The sequence below is a fragment of the Lathyrus oleraceus genome, chromosome 5, assembly GCF_024323335.1.
Source record: "Lathyrus oleraceus cultivar Zhongwan6 chromosome 5, CAAS_Psat_ZW6_1.0, whole genome shotgun sequence".
NCBI classification, from domain to species: Eukaryota; Viridiplantae; Streptophyta; class Magnoliopsida; order Fabales; family Fabaceae; genus Lathyrus; species Lathyrus oleraceus.
Window position 1 is genome coordinate 287,330,438 of NC_066583.1, and position 21,776 is coordinate 287,352,213.

A 21,776-nucleotide genomic window follows, 5' to 3' on the forward strand; every position below is an offset into this window, starting at 1 on the left:
TCTTTTCAACTCTTAACTTTTAATTTTGCGCCTAGGATTAGTCTCTTCATATTCTCACCATTTCTTTAATTTCAAAATCTCTCCCTCCTTTTAAAAAATTTATTTGTTTGAACTTATTTTGTTCTAAAATTTGACCACTTTGCAAAAAGATAGAAACTTTGGCCTTATGCCATTGCATTTTCAAACTTCTTTTCTTAAATCAAACTTGTAAATGAGCTTAACTATACTTGACTTAAACTTTCAAAAGCCAAAATGAACTAACTCATTCAAACTATTTTCAGGCCTTTGTGCCTTTCAGACTTAATTTTTTATAAAAGCAGTGCATCCACTTTGAAATTTGTATCACGAACTACGAGGTTTTGATCCCTCATTTTTATGTTGGTACGTAGGCACAAGTTCGAAGGTCTTGTCAAACACAAAAATATAATTAATTGAATTCTTTTATCATCCCCCCATTCTATTTTTTTGTAAACATCATTTTTGTACCAAATACATATGCACACAAAAAGGGCTCCCTAGGAGTACCTAGGACACTTTGGGTGCTAACATCTTCCCTCTGTGTAACCAACCCCCTTACCTGTAATCTCTGACATTTTATTAGTTTTGATTTGAAAACTTCTTACTTTTGGGTTTTGTTCGTACTTTTTCCCTTTTCCCTTGGAAACAATAAAAGCATGGTGGCGACTCTTGTTATTTGATGTCTAGCTTATCCATAGCTTGATGGTCATGAATTTACCGCTACAGAAATTAAATGGCGACTCTGCTGGGGAGTAGTCTCCAGTGGGTTTAGCCTACTTTTTATGTGTATATATTTGTATATATGTGATGTTTGTATATATGTATGTGTGATATAATTTTCTTGTTGTGCTTGGTGATCTCTGAGTGGTGAGATAAGTTCTAACCCGAACTTGAGTGCAATTAAGATAGAAGGATGGTATAGTCATGTTCGACTTGTGTGGAGTAGTCTTTAACAAGTTGGCTTGAGATCCATCTGCTCAGTGGAGACTCTTTTGGATTTGGAAATGTCACACAAGTATTTATGGTTAGGCATTACTATCTCTAATTTGGGTCCGAGAAGCTGAGGACCGTAGAATATTTACCCTCTCTTGGCCTATTTAGGATGTAGTGCAAAGATTGTTCAAGTGTAGAGTTGATAACAGTTGTTACGCGATACTACACTTAGACGAGTTTCTCTTGAGAATATTATGGATTGATGAGTCAGTCATCTTAACCTGTAATATCCGATAGATGGAAATAAGACTCTTGGAACTCTTTAGGACATGATCTATAGGTTGTTATCCTTAGTTTACTCCTTTGAGATGGTTCTTACCCAGACTCCATCTTGTGACTTATAACAAACCCTTAATTCTTGGTTGATCCAATCAAGTCTTGTCAATATCAATGGAACTTGGGTGTTGATAAGGTGTAAACCATAATCCACCAGAATGGATGATTGATCTTGACAATGATTTGATTCATCCCTTGACCTTTGTTTTCCTTGTGTGTGATCCCTTATTTGTGATTGTTGCATTCATGCATTCATGTGCATCAGAACATTCACCACACGAAATTTCAAGGAACTGAGGTATTATTTGCAAATATTTTCAGATCATGGATTATAAACGAAGGAACACTAAGAAGTACAGTTTCAGATGTCCCGACTTGAAAGAGTTAAGGAAGCTAGCATCTTTTGTATTATATCCCTTGGACTTCAAACAACATCATGGGAAGCTTTTGTCCATCTTGTCTGCTGATGTGGTTGAAGGACTTTTGAGTGTACTAGTGTAGTTCTATGATCCTCTCTACCATTGTTTCACTTTCCCAGATTTTCAACTTGTGCCTACCTTGGAGGAGTATTCTCATCTTTTGGGGACACCTATTTCTGGTAGAGTGCCTTTTAGTGGATTGAAGGAGATTCCCCGATCTAATTGTATTGCTGAAGCCATTCACTTGAAGAAGTCTGAGATAGAGGCTCATTGGGTGAAGAAAGGAGGACTGTTTGGGTTGCCATCTGATTTCCTCATCAAGGAAGCTACTGCTTTTGCTCAAGCCGATAGTATGGATGCTTTTGAAGCTATATTTGTGTTGCTCATTTATGGATTAGCTTTGTTCCCTAACATTGACAGTTTTGTTGATGTTAACGCCATTAGACTTTTCTTGATTGGGAATCTTGTGCCTACTTTGTTGGGTGATATGTATTTCTCTTTGCATCTAAGGAATTCTAAGGGTGGTGGAACTATTGTCTGTTGCATTCCTCTTCTGTACAAGTGGTTTATTTCTCACTTTCCTCAGACGCCTGCTTTTGTGGAGAACAAACAATGTCTACGGTGGTCTCAGAGACTTATGTCTCTCACTAATGATGATATAGTTTGGTATGATCCTTCTTTGGGTAGTTTGGACATTATTGATAGTTGTGGTGAATTCTCTAATGTGCCTTTCATTGGTACACAAGGAGGAATTAACTACAATCCTGCTTTGGCTCGTCGTCAACTTGGGTTCCCCTTGAGAGACAAACGTAATAACACTATGTTAGAAGGTATTTTCTATCAAGAGGGTAAAGATCCCCAACATTTGAAGCAGGAGATTGTGCATGCTTGGCATAATGTGCATAGGAAGGGAGGAGTCGAGCTTGGTCCGTGCAATTGTGTAGCTTTGGAAGCTTACACTCTCTGGGTGAAGAAGAGAGCTTTGGAGTTGAAGATGCTTTATCCTTGTGAAAGACCTATGTCTATGATTGTGGTTGAGCCATTAACTCTCCCTAACCAAGATTTAGAGGAGTTGGAAGATGCGCTCGTCAAGATGAAGCAAGAGAAGGATATGTGGGAAGAGCGTTTTCGTGCTTTGAGCAAGAAATATGAAGAGTTGCAGTTAGAGTCTAAGGAAAAAGATGCACTTATTGAGCTACTTGAAGACCGAGTGACAAAGAGACCAAGAGAGCCAGAGGTTTCATCTTCTAGCATGCCTCAGCCTTCCGTTGCTTGGAAGAAGATTGTTTATCAGCTTGTCCTCGAGAAGACTCAAATGAAGGCTTCTTTTGAGATCAAGATCCGTCGCATTCGAAGGAAGTACGCGCCTTCAGCTAGGTCTTCTGACATTGTTGTTAGGGATCCTTAGGATGACTAGTCTCCTTTTCTCTTGTATTTTTCATTTGGTTTCTGAAATTGTACTCAGTGTAATCCTTCCAATTTTAAATGAAAAGAGATTTTTTGGTCATATAAAGATTTTTGCAATTGTTGATATATATATATATATATATATATATTTGCAAATGATATAGTAAGTTCCTTGAAAGAAAAAGTAAATAAACAAACATTGCATTTCATGCATCATTTGCATAAGCAGGTTTCTCTTTCGCCAGATGTCTCATTGGTGTTTCTTCTGTGCTTTAGCCAAGCTGACTCATCAGTACAACACCCGCGCCAATCATCTGAGAATTATGGAGCATCTAGAGCAAGAGAATAGAGAGCTGAAGGACGAGATCGCTCGCCTGATTGCTATGATGGAGTCAGTTCTTGCCGCTCAGAGCCAAGCTTCTCCAACGCGTGCAACTCCTCCTCAGAGGACAGTTATTTCAGAGGTGGATACCTCTACCATGCCTGCTGCTACCGCTTATTTTGCGCCTACTATGCCTGTCGGATTCCCATGGGGAATGTCGTCCAACTTTATGCCTGAAGGCTTTACGCCTACTTTTGCTTCCATGTCGGCATCTAGCCCGGTCATGTCTGTGCCACCTCCCATTGTGCACACCTTACCTCGTGTAGAGGACACCATTTATCACTCCGAGCCGTCCAAGGGTCCGGATGTTTATGAGAAAATAGATGAAATGAAAGATCAGTTTCTTGAGCTGCGCAAGGAATTGAAGACGCTAAGAGGTAAGGACTTGTTTGGAAAGAGTGCTGATGAGTTGTGTTTAGTGCCCAATGTCAAAATCCTTGTGAAGTTCAAAGTTCCTGACTTGGAAAAGTATAAAGGGAACACTTGTCCACTCAGTCACCTAGTGATGTATGCTCGCAAGATGTCTACTCAGACTGACAATGATCAACTGTTGATCCATTATTTCCAGGACAGTCTGACCGATGCGGTGCTCCATTGGTATATGTGATTAGACAATGCAAGCAATATAAGTACAACATGGATATGGCACCTGATAGAGACCAACTAAGGTCTATGTCTCAGAGAGATAAGGAGACGTTTAAATAGTATGCGTAGAGATGGAGGGAATTGGCTGCCCAGATCACTCCTCCTATGGAGGAAAAAGAGATGACAAAGATCTTTCTGAAAACTCTGAGTTCATTTTATTATGAACGAATGATTGCTAGTGCCCCCAGTGACTTTACCGATATGGTAAACATGGGGATGAGGCTTGAGGAAGGAGTCCGAGAGGGACGTTTGTCGAAAGATGAAGCATCTTCGAGTAAGAGGTATGGCAGCAATTTTGGGAAGAAAAAGGACAATGAAGCGAATGCAATTTCAAGTGGGAGGAAGAGGAGGCCTCAGATCAGAAGGAATCCACCATCCCGTAAACATCATCATCAAGTATCTTCAATTATCCCTGTGTTTTATAATCAACAATCAACACCAGTTCAACAACCACCACAACGTCAACAACAACAACCGCAACAACGAACAAACACCTACAATAACAACAATACCAACAATCATCATCAACAAAACTTTGAGAGGAAGAAGGTCTCTTTCGACCCAATTCCTATGTCTTATGCAGAATTGTATCCCTCTTTAGTTCTCAAGAACCTGATCCAACCGAGAAACCCGCCGCAGATTCCAGAAACACTTCCTTGGTGGTACAAGCCTAAGCTCCGTTGTGCTTTTCATCAAGGAGCACCCGGACATGATATAGAGAATTGTTATCCGCTCAAGTATGAGGTTCAGAAGCTGATGAAGAGTGGAATGATGTCCTTCGAGGACCATGCGCCAAATGTGAAAGCAAATCCATTACCTACCCATGGGAACTCTTATGTGAATATGGTGGATGGTTGTCCTGGCAAGTTTAAGGTTTTGATGTGCGTTTTATTCTGAGATCCTTGGTGCAGATGCATAAGGATGTTTGTTTGGTAAGTGATTTTGAACATGACCATGACAGTTGTTGTTATCTGTAGTGTTAACCCGAGGGGTTGCGAAGTTGTGAAATGGGACATCTAGCGACTGATGGATGAAGGAATGATTCAGATTGTTCAAACCCGTCATATAGATGATGATGTAAATGTCATAGTTCCCATTTTCAAGAAGCCAGAGAGATTGGTAATTCAGTACGACAGTAACAACAGTAACAATGTCAGCAATAGATCAGTATCGTCGTTGGTTATACAGTTAGCGGGCCCAGTATCATATTCATCTGATAAAGTTGTGTCATATCAGTATAATGCTACAATGATAGAAGGTGGTCAAGATGTCCAGTTGCCTACCACTAGCTCTGTGGTGAGCATTGTTGATGTTACCAAGGTGACCCCCAGTGGTCGAGTGTTTGGGTCGGTGTTCCCAAAGGATAAGGAAGAATCAATTGTGAGTAAGAAGGTGGAAGTGCCTGTTGTAGATCCAGTTAGTGCTTCAAAGGGTAAGTCTGATGAATCTAGCGAGTTGAAGACTAATGATAATGATGAGATACTTCGATTGATCAAAAGGAGTGAGTTTAATGTGGTGGAGCAACTGTTCTAAACCCCCTCAAAAATCTCAGTGTTGTCTCTACTCATGAATTCTGAAACACACAAAGAAGCACTACAGAGAGTTCTGGAACAAGCTTTTGTAGAACATGGTGTTACAGTGGATCAATTCGATCATATTGTGGCTAGCATCACTTCTTGCAATAATCTTAGCTTATGTGATGAAGAACTCCCTAAGGAGGGCAGAAATCATAATCTGGCGTTGCGTATTTTTATGAACTGCAAAGAGGATGCTTTGTTAAATGTGTTAGTAGACACCGGTTCTTCATTGAATGTGCTACCAAAGTCTACTCTGTCAAAGTTGTCATATCAAGGAGCGCCTATGAGGTATAGTGGTGTAATCGTCAAAGCTTTAGATGGTTCACACAAAACAGTTATTGGTGAAGTGGACCTTCCAGTTAAGATAAGTCCGAGTGATTTTCATATTACTTTTCAAGTAATGGATATCCACCCGGTCTACAGTTGCTTGTTGGGAAGGCCATGGATTTATGAGGTAGGAGCTGTTACTTCAACGTTGCATCAGAAGCTCAAATTTGTGAAGAATGGAAAGCTTGTGATTGTTGGTGGGGAGAAGGCGTTGTTAGTTAGCCACCTGTCATCTTTCTTTTATGTTGAAGCTGAGGATGAGGTTGGAACTCCATTCCAAGCCTTATCTATTGCTATTGAAAATAGGGTTGGGGCACCTATGTCCTCATTAAAAGATGCTAAGAAGATTGTGGAAGAAGGCGATGTTTATCAGTGGGGGCGCGTGGTAGAGGTCTCCGACAACAAAGGCAGAACCGGTTTGGGGTTCTAGAAAGGTTCATCAACTGCAAGGTCTGAAGATATGCAACTTAGCTTCTGTGGCGGAGGGTTCATTCATGGCAATGAAAAACACTTAGCTGTTGTGCTAAAAGATGACGAAGAGGAAGACTGCACCAATTTTGTGACGCGTGGAAAGGCTTGCAACAATTGGATTGTTGTTGATATTCCTGTTATTTTGCATCGATATAAGTAATTGCTTTTATATGTTTTAAAATCCTTCTCTTATGCCTAAGGGAGAAGTGAACATCATTTTGGCATTTTCAAATTGATTATTAATAAAATTAATTTTATTCATCCACATCTATGATGTTTTGTTTTTTCTTTTTGCTTTATTCTGAAAATGGTAATCACAAAAAACATAAATAAACAATATAATTATTCATCTGCATAATATTTGGTCACAAATTCACTTCTCTAAAATCAAAATATCAAATCATTATGTAGGTTGGTTCCTAACCCCATTGAATACAATGATCCTTCTCCTTCTCCAAATTTTGAATTCCATGTGTTTAAAGCCGAGGAGGAAAGTGATGTAGAAGTGAGTGATGAATTATCTCATCTTCTTGAGCAAGATGAAAATACGATTCAGCCGTTCGAAGAGTAGATTGAGTTAGTCAACTTGGGTTCCGAGGATGATGTGAAGGAAGTCAAGATTGGATCTCGCCTGGGTCCAGATGTCAAGAAGGGGTTGATTGATCTTCTTCGAGAGTATTCAAATGTGTTTGCTTGGTCCTATCAAGACATGCCTGGTTTGGATTATGAGATTGTGGAGCATAGATTTTCGTTGAAGCCAGAATGCCTTCCAGTCAAGCAGAATTTGAGAAGAACACATCCAGATATGGCTGTGAAGATCAAAGAGGAAGTGCAGAAGCAGATTGATGTCGGTTTCCTTGTAACCGCTGAGTATCCGCAATGGGTGGCCAATATTGTGCCTGTATCGAAGAAAGATGGAAAAGTCTGCATGTGTGTCGATTATAGAGATTTGAATAAAGCCAGTCCAAAAGATGATTTCCCTCTGCCACACATTGATATGTTGGTTGACAATACTGCTAAATTCAAAGTCTTTTCGTTTATGGATGGATATTCCGGATATAATCAGATCAAGATGGCACCCGAATATATGGAGAAGACCGCATTCATTACGCCTTGGGGCATATTCTGTTATAGAGTGATGCCTTTCGGTTTGAAGAATGCTGGTGCAACATACCAGAGAGAAATGACTACTTTTTTTCATGATATGATGCATAAAGAGACTGAGGTTTATGTCGATGACATGATTGCTAAATCGATTGATGAAGAGGAACATCTTGAGCATTTGTTGAAGCTATTGTAGCATTTGAGGAAATATAAACTCCGCTTGAATCCCAATTGTTGGTTCTAAGTATTGGCATCAATTTTGGTAAAACTTAGTGTTATCACAAGATGTCACGCTTATAGTCTTGACATGTGATATCAGCTTTCTGCAGGATGTTTAATATGGTTGTGCAGGATTTATTCAAGATGTCAGACCCGATGTTAAGACATATGCATACAGAACATTCAGTCTGAATGTTATGTGTTTTGTTGTTGCGCTTTTCATGCAAGTCTTTGTATGCTTATGTGGAGATTGCATGCGTTATTCAAGTAGTGATTTTATTTAAAGCCAAAATATTTTATTTCCCAAAGAGGAATGATTTGTTACTAAATCCTAGGGAATACGCGTTAGATAGGATTAGGGTTTCGTGTTGCCCAGGCCCATTCAGAAAGCTTCTATTTAAAGACCATGTAAACCTTGTGTAATGGTACAGAGAATAGAAGAACCTTGTGAATTGGACTGAGTTTTGAGCTGTAATTTGTCCACTCTAAGCTTTGAAGTACGAGTGTATTTGTTTACTCGATTGAAGCTTTTAAGCAAGATCAAGTGTGTATCCTTTAAGTGTGTTTTCTTTCTTTGTGTTATCTGTTCTATTGTCACTGCTGTGATTGAGGGGGAGTGAGTAGGGTCTCATATCTAAGAGTTCTTAGATAGAAGTCACACAGGTAGAGATTAGATGGAAAGACTATAACTTGAAGCTGTTTATTGAGAGTCTTTGAACTAATTTTGTTTAGTGGATTTCCTTTTTGGCTTGGTAGCCCCCAGACGTATATGTGTTTGCACCGAACTGGGTTAACAATTGTCGGTGTCATTTTCCAATTGTTTAATATTTTTATTTTGTTTATATTTCATCTGTTGTTCAGATATTAGTATCGTGACATTACCTTCGACATCTCATATCTGATACCAGAATTTCAATTGGTATCAGAGCAGGCATCCTGCTCTGTTTCTGGGTGAGATCTTGGGACATTACTTTTTGGTACTATGGACAGAGACGGATGATCTATAAACAGACCACCAATTCTGGATGGATCTAACTATGACTACTGGAAACCTCGGATGGTAGCCTTCTTGAAATATTTGGACAATAAGGCTTGGAAAGTTGTTCTAACAGGCTGGGAACACCCATTCATTACTAAGGATGGAGAAGTCACATCTGATAAGAAGCCTGAGGAAGAATGGACCAAGGAGGAGGATGAACTAGCTCTTGGAAACTCTAAAGCACTGAATGATATATTCAATGGGGTTGATAAGAACATCTTCAAACTGGTGAACAATTGTGAGGTGGCTAAAGATGCTTGGAATATTCTCAAAACCACTCATGAAGGTACCTCGAGAGTGAAGATGTCTAGATTACAACTGCTTACTACTAGGTTTGAAAGTTTGAGGATGAAAGAAGATGAAAGTATTCATGATTTCCATATGAATATTCTTGAGATTGTTAATTCCTCAGGAGCCCTGCGTAAGAAGATGTCAGATGAAAAGCTTGTGAGGAAAATCCTCAGATCACTCCCTAAAAGATTTGCCATGAAAGTGACAGCCCTAGAAGAATCTCAAGATATCTGCAAGATGATAGTGGACGAGCTTATTGGATCCCTTCAAACATTCGAGTTGGGAATGAGTGATGGATCTGAAAAGAAAGTCAAAAGCATAGCCTTTGTGTCAAACACTAAAGATAAAGAGGAAGAAAGTAGTCAGGATGTTGACGAAGGTATGTCAAATGACTTAGCATTACTTGGAAGACAATTCAACAAAATCCTGAAGAGGGTGGATGTGAGGTCAAAGTCTAATGTCAAGAACAACTCATTTGACATCAGTAGGACCAATGATGCTGGAAAAAGAACAAAAACTGAAGAAAATTCCAAACAGGGCAAAGGAATTCAGTGCCATGAGTGTGAAGGGTATGGTCACATTAGAGCTGAATGTGGGACCTATCTCAAGAAACAGAAGAATAGTCTTGCTTTAACTTGGTCTGATGATGATTCTGAAACTGAAATTGAAGGAGAATCTGCCAATCTTGTGATTGCCTTGATTGGGAGATAGGATCCTGATGAAGACTCGAGCGATAATGAATTAACCTTTGATGAATTAGCTAATTCTTACAGGAAGTTGTGTTTCAGAAGTGAAGAGTGTGCCAACAAGTGGAGAATCAGAAGAAACTGATAACGCACCTAGAGGCTAAGAAGACAGAACACTTAAAAACCATTTCTAAGTTGAAGATCGAAGCCTTGTTCCTGAATTCCAAACTGGATGACATGACGAAGTATGTCAGAATGCTAAATAGTGGATCTGACACCTTAGACAAAATCCTCCAGGCTGGAAAGATGACAGGAGACATAACTGGCCTGGGGTTCAATGAATCTTCTCCTGATTGTAATCCCTCTTATAGCAAACCTAAGATGTCACATCAGGTGTCTCAACATCACAAGGGAAGACAACATAAAGGAAAACACCAAAGATGGAGATGTCATTACTATGGGAAATTTGGTCACATAAAACCATTCTGCTTTAAGCTGTATGGTTATCCTAGTCCTACTCATCAACCTAGACCCAAACAACACATCTCTTCTAACAGAAAATAGTGGGTTCCTAAGGTTGATGCTACTAACTTGATAGCTCACACTTCCTTCAGAGTCTCAGCCAAAGAAGATTGGTACTTTGATAGTGGATGCTCCAGACACATGACTAGAAGCAAAAATCTGTTGATTGACCTTCAATCTCATGTCACCAGCTATGTAACTTTTGGTGATGGAGCAAAGGGTGAAATCAAGGGGATTGGAAAGATGAACTGCTATGAAATTCCTACCCTTGATAATGTGTTGCTTGTTAGAGGATTGACTGCTAACCTGATCAGCATCAGTCAACTATGTGATCAAGCTCTCAAGGTGAACTTCACAAAAACGGAATGCTTAATTACTAATGCAAAAAATTAGGTGATCATGAGTCAGATCTAAGGACAACTGCTATATGTGGATTCCTCAAGAAACTATCTATTCATCAATATGTGCTCCAGCTAAAGAAGAAGAAGAAGTGAAACTATGGCATCAAAAACTGGGTCATATGCATCTTAAAGGAATGAAGAAGATCATATCTATTGAAGCTGTCAGAGGAATCCCAAAATTAAAGATTGAAGAAGGAAGAGTATGTGGTGAATGTCAAATTGGAAAGTAGACAAAGATGTCACATCAGAAGATCAAACATGACACCACATCTAAAGTGCTGGAACTTCTCTACATGGATTTGATAGGGCCTATGCAGGTGGAAAGTCTTGGTGGAAAAAGATATGCTTATGTTGTGGTGGACGACTTCTCCAGATATACCTGGGTGAATTTTATAAGGGAAAATCTGATATGTTTGATGTGTTCAAAGACCTTTGCCAAAGACTTCAAAGAGAAATAGAGAGTCATGTGATCAGAATCAGAAGTGGTCATGGGAAAGAATTTGAGAACAGTAAATTTGCTGAATTCTGTTCATCTGAAGGGATTGGACATGAATTCTCTTCTCCCATTACCCCTCATCAAAATGGTATGGTGGAAAGGAAAAATAAAACTCTCCAAGAATCTGCTAGAGCTATGATTCATGCTAAGAAGTTGCCTTACCACTTTTGGGCTGAAGCTATGAACACTGCTTGTTATGTTCACAACAGAGTAACCTTGAGAAAAGGAACCTCAACCACTTTATATGAAGTCTGGAAGGAAAGAAGACCTACTGTCAAATACTTCCATGTGTTTGGTAGTAAATGCTATATCCTGGCTAATCGTGAACAAAGAAGGAAAATGGACCCCAAGAGTGATGAAGGAATATTTTTAGGCTACTCAACAAACAGCAAAGCCTTTAGAGTTTTTAATTCCAGAACTAGAGTTATGATGGAATCTATCAATGTTGTTGTTGATGATCAAGAGACTGATGTCACAGACGATGTTGAAACATTTCTGAATGATGCCCCAGCTGAACTCTCTGATAAAAGTAGTGAGAGTGAGTCCACTCAAGCTGAACCTGAAGTTGATCAAGTAAATAAGGGACCCTCTAGCAGAATTCAAAAGGATCATCCTAAAGATCTCATTATAGGAGATCCAAATAAAGGGGTCACCGCTAGATCAAGGGAAGTGATCTCACATGCCTGTTTTGTGTCAAAGATTGAGCCTAAGAATGTTAAAGAAGCCTTAACTGATGAATTCTGGATCAATGCCATGTAGGAAGAGTTAGGCAAATTCAAGAGAAATGAAGTATGGGAATTGGTTCCAAGACCAGAAGGAATAAATGTTATTGGAGCAAAGTGGGTTTACAAGAATAAATCTGATGAAAAAGGCGTGGTTACTAGAAATAAAGCAAGATTGGTAGCACAAGGATACACTCAAGTTGAAGGAGTTGACTTTGATGAAACATTTTCTCATGTAGCTCGCCTGGAGTCCATTAGATTATTTCTAGGAGTGGCATGTATTCTGAAGTTTAAACTGTTCCAAATGGATGTGAAAAGTGCCTTCTTAAATGGCTACTTGAATGAGGAAGTATGTGTTGAACAACCAAAGGGATTCACAGACCCAGATCTTCCAAAGCATGTGTATAAGTTGAGGAAAGCTCTTTATGGGTTGAAACAAACTCCTAGAGCTTGGTATGAGAGACTCATAGTGTTTCTCATTGACAATGGGTACAGAAAGGGAGGCATTGATAAAACTTTATTTGTCAAAGATGAAGGAAGAAAGCTCATGATTTCTTAGATCTATGTGGATGATATTGTGTTTGGTGGGATGTCAAGTAAGATGGTTCAACATTTTGTTGAGCAAATGCAGTCTGAATTTGAAATGAGCCTTGTTGGTGAACTGACCTAATTTCTTGGCCTGCAAGTCAAGCAGATGGAAGATTCTATCTTTCTATCTCAAAGTAAATACGCCAAGAATATTGTTAAGAAGTTTGGCATGGAGAATGCAAGCCACAAGAGGACACCTGCTCCTACTCATCTAAAGGTGTCTAAAGATGAAAATGGGGTCAGTGTGGATCAAAGTCTCTATAGAAGCATGATAGGGAGCCTGATATATCTTACAGCAAGCAGACTTGACATTGCTTTTGCAGTAGGTGTATGTGCTAGATATCAAGTTGGACCAAAGGTGAGCCATATCAACCAAGTGAAAAGGATCCTGAAATATGTCAATGGCACTTGCAACTATGGGATGCTATACACTCATGGATCTGAATCTGAGTTGTCTGGATATTGTGATGCTGATTGGGCTGGAAGTGTTGATGATAGGAAAAGCACATCAGGAGGATGTTTCTTCTTGGGGAACAACTTAATATTGTGGTTTAGTAAGAAACAAAATTGTGTTTCGTTGTCTACTACTGAAGCTGAATACACAGCAGCGGGAAGTAGTTGTTCTGAACTGGTGTGGATGAAACAAATGTTGACTGAATACAATGTCACATAAGATGTCATGACATTATACTGTGATAACCTGAGTGCTATAAACATCTCAAAGAACCCTATTCAGCACAACAGGACCAAACATATTGATATTCGTCACCATTTTATTAGAGAACTTATGGAGGATAAGATTGTTGTCTTAGAGCATATTTCTACTGAGATGCAGTTAGCTGATATTTTTACAAAGGCTTTGGATGCAAATCAGTTTGAATTCCTGAGAAGAAAATTAGGGATTTGCATTTATGTAGACTTGTAGCAATTAATATGGAGTGGAAAAAGTAATCAAATTATTGTCTATGTGCCTAAAATAAAGTGCCCCCATTATGGTAAAGCTTCACCTTGTTTTGGATATACCATCCTCACACGCTACCCCCACAACATCATTACCTACTCCAACTCTTCCATCTTCTTTTTCCTTTTCCACATTCCTCTATTAGGGCAACATTACCTTTTCCAGAAAAACTCCAAAATGTCACAACATCAAGATACATCTGCCTCTAAAAATACTAAGTCTACTCCAAAGGTTAGTGCTCCTCCCATGGGCATCCTTGATGATGAGATTCTGGATGTTGCTCCTCTCTTTGTTATTCCCGGTACGGACATTGATTTGAATCAACCCATCTCCATTGATGCCTCAGCTTTTTCATGCTCCAATCAAGGTAACCCCTCTTGTATTCCTTTTGGTTCAACTCCTGTCATTAACTCTAAGGATGATACACACTACACGGATTGTGTTATAAGAGACCTAGTCACTAGAACTCTTAATGAAGGCCACTCTGTGAAGGGAGTTTCTATTCCTCTTTCTCAAATGTACCCCTCTCCTGAGGTTGAATAACATAGTGATAAGGATGACGATTCCTCCAGTTCTGACAAGGACTTGGCTGTTGAAGGGTTGCGCTCTCTAGGGCAGACCATGTCGGAAAAGTGAAATACGTGGCTTCTCACACTGCTAATGCTTCCCACTCTGAGAAGCATGATGATGCAAATCTTGTGATTGATCTAGAGGATGGTAGCTCTGATGATCAAGAGGAAATCTTGATTCATCACATGAAGCCAAGTGTGGCTAAACGCATGAAGACCCGCAAAGGAAAATCTGTGGCTGAACTTATGTCAGCTAGAAAAGCCAAGAAAACTGCTGGTATTGGTCCCTCCGAACAATGGAGCAAGGTTGAAGTAAAGAAGAGGAAGGTCATAGATGATTCTGAGCCTGAAGAGGATGTTGAGGAAGATGTCCCCTGATATCTCGCCTATGAAGAAAACCACTGTTAGGAAGTCTCCTGGTAAAGTCCCTGCTGTTCATTTGGATAACATCTCCTTCCATCTTGAGGATGGAGCTGCTAAGTGGAAGTTTGTGATTCAGAGAAGGGTAGCTGTGGTAAGGGAGTTGGGAAAAGATGTTGTTGATGTCAAGGAGGTCATGGACCTGATAAAAGTTGTTGGGTTGTTGAAAACTGTTGTTGGGTTCTCTCCATGCTCTGAAGGTTTAGTTAAGGAATTTATTGTTAACATTCCTGAGGATATTGCTGATAAGAACAACAAGGAGTTCTACAAGGTGTATCTGAGGGGTAAGTGTATAACATTCTCTCCTAATGCCATTAATAATTTTCTAGGTAGAAAAAGTGGGGGTGCAGGAGAATTAGAAGTTACAGACAATCAAGTCTGCAGGGAGATTACAACTAGGCAGGTGAAAGTTTGGCTTGTTAAAAAGCATCTTCCTGCTGGGAAGTTGACTGTCAAGTATGATATCCTGCATAAAATAGGAGCTGCCAACTGGGTCCCTACCAACCATATCTCTAACATTTCTAATACTCTTGGGAGGTTTATTTTTGTTGTTGGAACAAAAGTGAATTTTGATTATGGTAGATTTATGTTTGAACAAATCATCAAGCATGCAACTACTAATGCAGTTAAGCTGCCAATTGCCTTTCCCTATATGATCTGTGGTCTTATCTTGAATCAACATCCTGGTATTATGTGCTCTAATGACTTACCTAGTAGAAGAAAGCCTGCTCTATCTGTGCACTACAAATTGTTTGAACGAAGTCATGTCGAGGATATTGTCCTGACATCTGTCATGAAGAGGCCAACCTCAAAATTTGGAACTATTGCTGAGCTTAAGGAGACATGCAAAGAGCTAGGTGAAGGGATAAGGATAGCCACAGCTAGAAAACAATCGTTGGAAGCCTTGATTGCAAGCTTAGAGCAGATTGAGGGTGAAAATATTGATCATGCTAATGACAACCATGAAGAAGAAGCTGGAGCCCACACCTCTAGTGAGAGGTCTGCTAACCATGATGATACAAGTGGCAATTCTGATTCTGGTGCTGATGAAGCTGCAAGCTCAAGCTCTACTGAGTAGCTCCTTTGACTTTGGTCCTTATTGGTTTGATGGTTTTTTGCTGTTTTGGTGAATTTCCTTGTTTTTGGTATTACTATGTTGATTTGTTTCTCAGCATTCTTTCAATTGTGTATGAACTTGGTGTTGTAACTTTTGAACTTCTGATATTTTGGGTTATGACTAGATGGATATTTATTTTGTCTCTTGGTCTCTTTTGGCTAAAAAGGGGGAGAACTAGCTAGATGATGTAGGTGAGTATCTGTGTTGTTGCTGCTCTATTTGTCCAATATAGGGGGGAGAATTTTATGGTGTTTATTTGTTTGGCACATGGGGAGGATTCTCTATGTTCTGTCTGAGTGAAGTAGGTTGTTTCTTGCTTAAGGGGCAGATGGTGTGTTCTGAGTACAGGCGCTTGTGTGTTTACTAGTTGTTATTTGTGCTAGTAATATGTGTATGTTTACTTCTGCTGCTGAACTGATACTTTGATTGATTTCTTATGATCGGGTGATCTGTTGTTTATTTTAGCCAAAATTTGCCAAAGGGGGAGTTTGTTGGTTCTAAGTATTGGCATCAATTTTGGTAAAACTTAGTGTTATCACAAGATGTCACGCTTGTAGTCTAGACATGTGATATCAGCTTTTTGCAGGATGCTTAATATGGTTGTGCAGGATTTATTCAAGATGTCAGACCCGATGTTAAGACATGTGCATATAGAACATTCAGTTTGAATGTTATGTGTTTTGTTGTTGCGCTTTTCATGCAAGTCTTTGTATGCTTATGTGGAGATTGCATGCATTATTCAAGGAGTGATTCTATTTAAAGCCACAATATTCTGTTTCCCAAAGAGGAATGATTTGTTACTAATTCCTAGGGAATACGCGTTAGATAGGATTAGGGTTTTATGTTGCCCAGGCCCATTCAGAAAGCTTCTATTTAAAGACCATGTAAACCCTGTGTAATGGTACAGAGAATAGACGAACATTGAGGTCAGTGAGTATTAGGGTTGTTAGCCTAATGTGCGTTTGTGAATTGTGATTCATTCATTCATCTTGTTGATGTGTGAATTGGACTGAGTTTTGAGCTGTAATTTGTCCACTCTAAGCTTTGAAGTACGAGTGTATTTGTTTACTTGATTGAAGCTTTTAAGCAAGATCAAGTGTGTGTCCTTGAAGTGTGTCTTCTTTCTTTGTGTTATCTGTTGTAGTATCACTATTGTGATTGAGGGGGAGTGAGTAGGGTATCTATAATACCCCAATTTTGACCCTAAGATCCTTCGTGGCATCATAACATTGCATTTGCATCTTGCCTCAAGGATCATAGCATCTTGGCTCCTTAACCTTTGGCTGGGAACACTTGTGAGTTGGTTTGAGACCACCAAGCATGTTTGAATTGTATATTATTTCTTTTCTTCCCTTGTTTACTAACCAAAATCACAAAAATATGTCACTAACATCTTTTGTTTTGTAGCTTGAGCAATCATAAGATCTGAGGCTCCTAGGAGACCCTATGCCCATTGAAGTGGCCAGATGAAGTTGAAAGCAAGCATGACAATGGTTCACAAATCTCTCAATCATCATATATGCCTCCCAAGTATCTCATTTTTTCAATTTGATCAAGCAAACCAAAGGGCTTGAGGCTTGTTTCCCAAGGAAACCATAATTCATTTGTTCATCAATTGTGCCTTGCTCATGAAGCAACCTCAACCCATGATCAAATAAAATCAAGGGAAGTTCTTACATTCATCATTTCATTCATATTTGAGCTTATTTGAGTGTCCTCAATCATCAATTCATCAAGATTTGAGGCATGGACTTGAGAAGTTGATCTTTCAATTCATCTGACTATTTTGTAATACACTGAGACCTAAATTTTAATGTGTTTGTCAAATGGAGATAACCCCAAGATAAAACATGTTATTAAGAACCATATGAACAACTTTCATGTTCATCAAAAATTTATTTAAAGCTTGGAGGGTCATCATTCATTTCAAAACATTATAGGTCATTTTGACTGAAACCCTAAGTTTAGGTCAACTTCCCAAAAACATAACTCATTCATTTTTCATGATTTTGAAGTGGGATCAAATGTATTGGAAATTTTAAGATGTCTACTTCATTTGTTATGTTGAACAAATGTTAATAATACTAAAAGAAATACATGTGATAATGCAAAACATTATAGGTCACTTTGGACCAAAGGCATTGAAATGTGAAAAAGTCCAACTTCAAGTGCCCATATCTTTCTCATAAAAAATCCAAATTATTAAAAATTTGAGTCCAAATTGATTGCGTTGAAAAGATCTAAAACTTTTATGTTGAAGGTGTTTCCATTTGGAGCTTGCATCATTGAAGCATAAGGGCTTGAAGTTGACCATTTTTAGAAATTTTCACATACACATATTTTGCACCTTGCACTTCATGATCAATTTTAATCAACTTCCCAATTTCAAATGAAGTTTTGTTCAACATAAAAATTGATCCTCATGCCAAGAGCTTTCCAACCATTACCTATAAGGCCATGTTCTATTTTTGGAGATGTCATTTTCGAAGAGGATAATATTTTGGTACATTTTTGGAAATTAGGTGAAAACACATTGCACAAGCCAATTACATCCATTTTGCACGACCATTCCATCATGTTATGATCTCAGCTTGCCAAACCAAGAGGAATTGGGCCCTCCATGCGCCTGTACAGGCCCATGCATGGAGGCCCTTTCCATTCATGCACATGCTTTGCTCATGCATACCTTGGCCATTTGCTATAAATAAGTGCACAAAGCTTCACAATTACACAACCTGAAGGCACCTGTTATGCTGCAAGAATCCCTCCATAGCCTCACTTAAAGGAACTCTCTCTTTCTTTTCAAAAATTCAGATCTAAATTTCAACTACATTGGTTGATTTTTAGATCTATAGTTCCTTGACCTTGCTTCATCTTCATCACTAGACCATACTGCAAGCATTAGCAAAGAAGAATCGTGCTCTCAAGATCCACATTTCAGAGGTGGATGCTCAAACTCATTTTCTTCGAAACTCTTTGTTTATAGCTTATTTATTGCATTTACTGGGTTGGCTAGTCCTCTCATCAGAGGCAAATCATTTATGCTTTGAATTTTGAAATTCCATCAAGTTTCAGTTGAACACCATTTTTTTCAATCTCTGATTCCTCTCCCCATGGAAGTCTATAGTGGAAATAGATGGCACAGGGGTGATGTACATCACCCTAGCTTTCCATTGCTGCATAGATCGTGGCATTTGATGGAGGTTGCCATGTCTGCAACTCTCACCGGAACCGGAGGTCTCGCCGGAGAAGACGGTGGTGTACACCACCGTCCCAACTCCAGATCAAATCCTGGTCGTGCGATCTCATTTCCAGATCTAATCTGGATTCTTCATTGTTATGACTTATTTAATGGCAGCGTATTTCACATTGACTTGAGTGTATGTTAAACGCGCACATATGATCCATGTGATGTCCTAGCTCAATTAATGAGCTCCTGATCCAACGCCTCACGTTTTTTCTTATTTTTATTTTCTCATTTTAGTTTTCATTTTATTTCTTTTATTCCATTTCATTTCAAAAAATCATATCTCACTCATTATTGGTCCAAAAAATGTGAGACCAATTGCATTATTTCTCTTTTAATTTCTAGTTTCTAAAATTGATTTTTAATTTTTTTTATTTCATCATTTGTTGCTTTTTATGAATTTTCTCTTTTCTGGTTATTTTTAATTCATTTTAAATAGTTTTTTATATTCAAAAAATACAAAAATATTTTCCCAACCTCTTTGAATGATGATGGATCTATGAAAAATATTCTCATCAATTTATTAATTGATTTGAGATTTTTTTGAGATTTTAATTCAATTAGGTTATTTTTATGCATTTTTAATTGATTAAAAATAGTTTTTGGTTTCTAAAAATGCTGAAATTTTTTGTCAAACTTTGTTTGACCTTGTTGAACTTAGGATGATCCATTTGGACTTTTCAAAGTTGATTTGAAGTGGATTTGAAGTTTGACCTTTAATTGTTTATTTTAATTCAAGTATTATTTTAATTTTGAAAAATACCAAAAATATTTTAATTGTTTCTTGACTTCTAAGCTTCATTTTGCTTCTGTTTACTAATGTTTGACCTTGATTTCATCTATCTTTGGTCAATGTATGTTGGTTACCTCATTTGATTTCCATTAATGCACTTTCTTATTCATCTTCTTCTTCTTCTTTTTCTTTTTTTGATCAATGAGTTAAAGATTGGTGGTTAGCCTTCATGTATGGGAGGTTTAACCTTCCTTGATTCAAATCTAATTCATATTGATCATAGATCAAGTGAATGACTTTGCATTAAGGATAGGTTTCTTCCTAATCAAGCAAAGAACCTAAATTAATACAAGATCATTTCTCATTCTTCTTTTGGCATGGCAAGTTGTAGGAGCTTGATTCACTAATCAAGATCTCTAACTTGTGTTCTTGCCTACATTTTATTGACCGGCCTCAAATAGGTGTGACTACTACATTAGTCCACTTACGATTGCTTAACATAGCGCTAAATTGCCTAATGGCACACTAATACTAACACTAACCATTAACCATTAACATTTAATTCTTGCACTTTACATGTATGCAATTTACTATTCTTGTACATATTATTCATTTGTTTTTCCCCTTTGCTCATTTGAGCACATATTTATGATAATGCAATTTGCCTTTTGCTCACTTGAAAACATAATTGTGTATATATTATTGTGCTTGTGTTTTGTTTTGATTGTTGTGAACCAAATGCAAAAAATGGACAAAAAGGACTTAGATTCTAGGACATTCCCTATGCAAAATGGAGTAAAAAAAAGAAGAGGCCTTAATGTTGAAGATGAATTGGAAGGACCAAATCTCTAAACTCATTCTTATCCATTCCTTGTTTGACATTATAGAACTTTTTGATGTGTGTGTTCTTGTGCTAGGGATTCCTATTTGAGTCAAAGTGAAGAACCATTGTCATGTGCATCTAAAGTGAAAGACACAAGAGCCATTGGAAGATTCCTAAGAAGCTTTGCTTGATTGATTGATTGCTTGAGTATACATGTATTTGCTTGCTTATTCCAAAGGATGGGAGCTACTTGGATCATCAATATGATCTCAAGAAGGGAACTCCATTTGTGGTCTTATTTCTCCTCCTTCATCTCTTGTATGTTTAGGACTTAGCCATTCTTCTTCTTCCCTCCACTCTAACCCAAGCCAAAACTTTTGTGCAAACATTAACATTTGCTTTCAAACATTAGAAACCTAAGCATTATGCTTTTGATTTTCAAACATTCTTTTCATAACACTTATTTTGAATTGAATTCTAAGTCAACTTTGACCATATTTTGTAAATACTTTCATTGGTAAATATAACTCATTCAAATGTTTTTGTGGTTTCAATGGCCACTTTCTTATCAAACTTTTTCATAACCATTAGCTATTAGGTCTGAGTTATCCTTGAGGTTGATACAATACTCACCTATATCCTTAGTGATGGACAATGAGTCTTCCATGCTTATTATAGGGTTAATCCCTCACTAGCATGTTGAAGCTATCCTCACATGGTGGATTTGTGGTTTAGGTTGAGTTTTCTCCCTTGGATAACAAAAGACCTTAAGGCTTTTGGACCAATAAATTCACCAACTTATTTTGAGATTTTTACCCCGAACTACGAGGTTTTGATCCTAATATTTTTTAAGATGGTACGTAGGTAATGGATTTATCCATTCAAACACAAAATTGTAAATAATTTGTACATTCTTCTCTCATCCCTCCAATCATGTTTGCACAAATAATTTTTCACAAATACCAACCTACCTTACAACAAATTGTGAAAAGGGCTCCCTAGGAGTACCTAGGATGTTTTGGGTGCTTAAAATCTTCCCATTGCATAACCAACCCCCTTACCCCGATCTCTGACATTTTTATTAGTTTTTGATCTGATAAAACTTCTCGGTTTTTGTTCGCTTTCTAACCTTTCCTTTGGATAAATAGAAGTGTGGTGGCGACTCGACTTGTATGGTTTACTTTTGATTTAGTCAATAAATCTAAAAGTAACGAATACCCCGCTACAGAAAAGTGGCGACTCCACTGGGGAATTATTTATCTAGTGGGTTTTGCCTACTTTTCACATTTTGTTGTATTGTGTTGTATATTACTTTTTGTGACA

General features: G+C 38.2%; 1 protein-coding gene across 1 annotated transcript; it reads left to right on the plus strand.

The window, feature by feature from the left end:
- Positions 1-14,501: 14,501 nt before the first annotated feature.
- LOC127080232 (uncharacterized) lies at positions 14,502-15,611 on the plus strand. The gene is made up of 3 exons (XM_051020560.1): positions 14,502-14,817; positions 14,863-15,111; positions 15,160-15,611. Exons 1-3 carry the CDS (start codon positions 14,502-14,504, stop codon positions 15,609-15,611), a joined length of 1,017 nt encoding a protein of 338 aa, XP_050876517.1.
- The last annotated feature ends 6,165 nt before the right edge of the window (positions 15,612-21,776 follow it).

Coding starts and splice junctions, on each gene's coding strand:
- LOC127080232 (XM_051020560.1), top strand. CDS start 14,502: ATGAAGAAAACCACTGTTAGGAAGTCTCCTGGTAAAGTCCCTGCTGTT. Junction 14,818..14,862: donor CTACAAGGTGTATCTGAGGG/GTAAGTGTATAA, acceptor ATAATTTTCTAG/GTAGAAAAAGTGGGGGTGCA. Junction 15,112..15,159: donor AAAAGTGAATTTTGATTATG/GTAGATTTATGT, acceptor CTACTAATGCAG/TTAAGCTGCCAATTGCCTTT.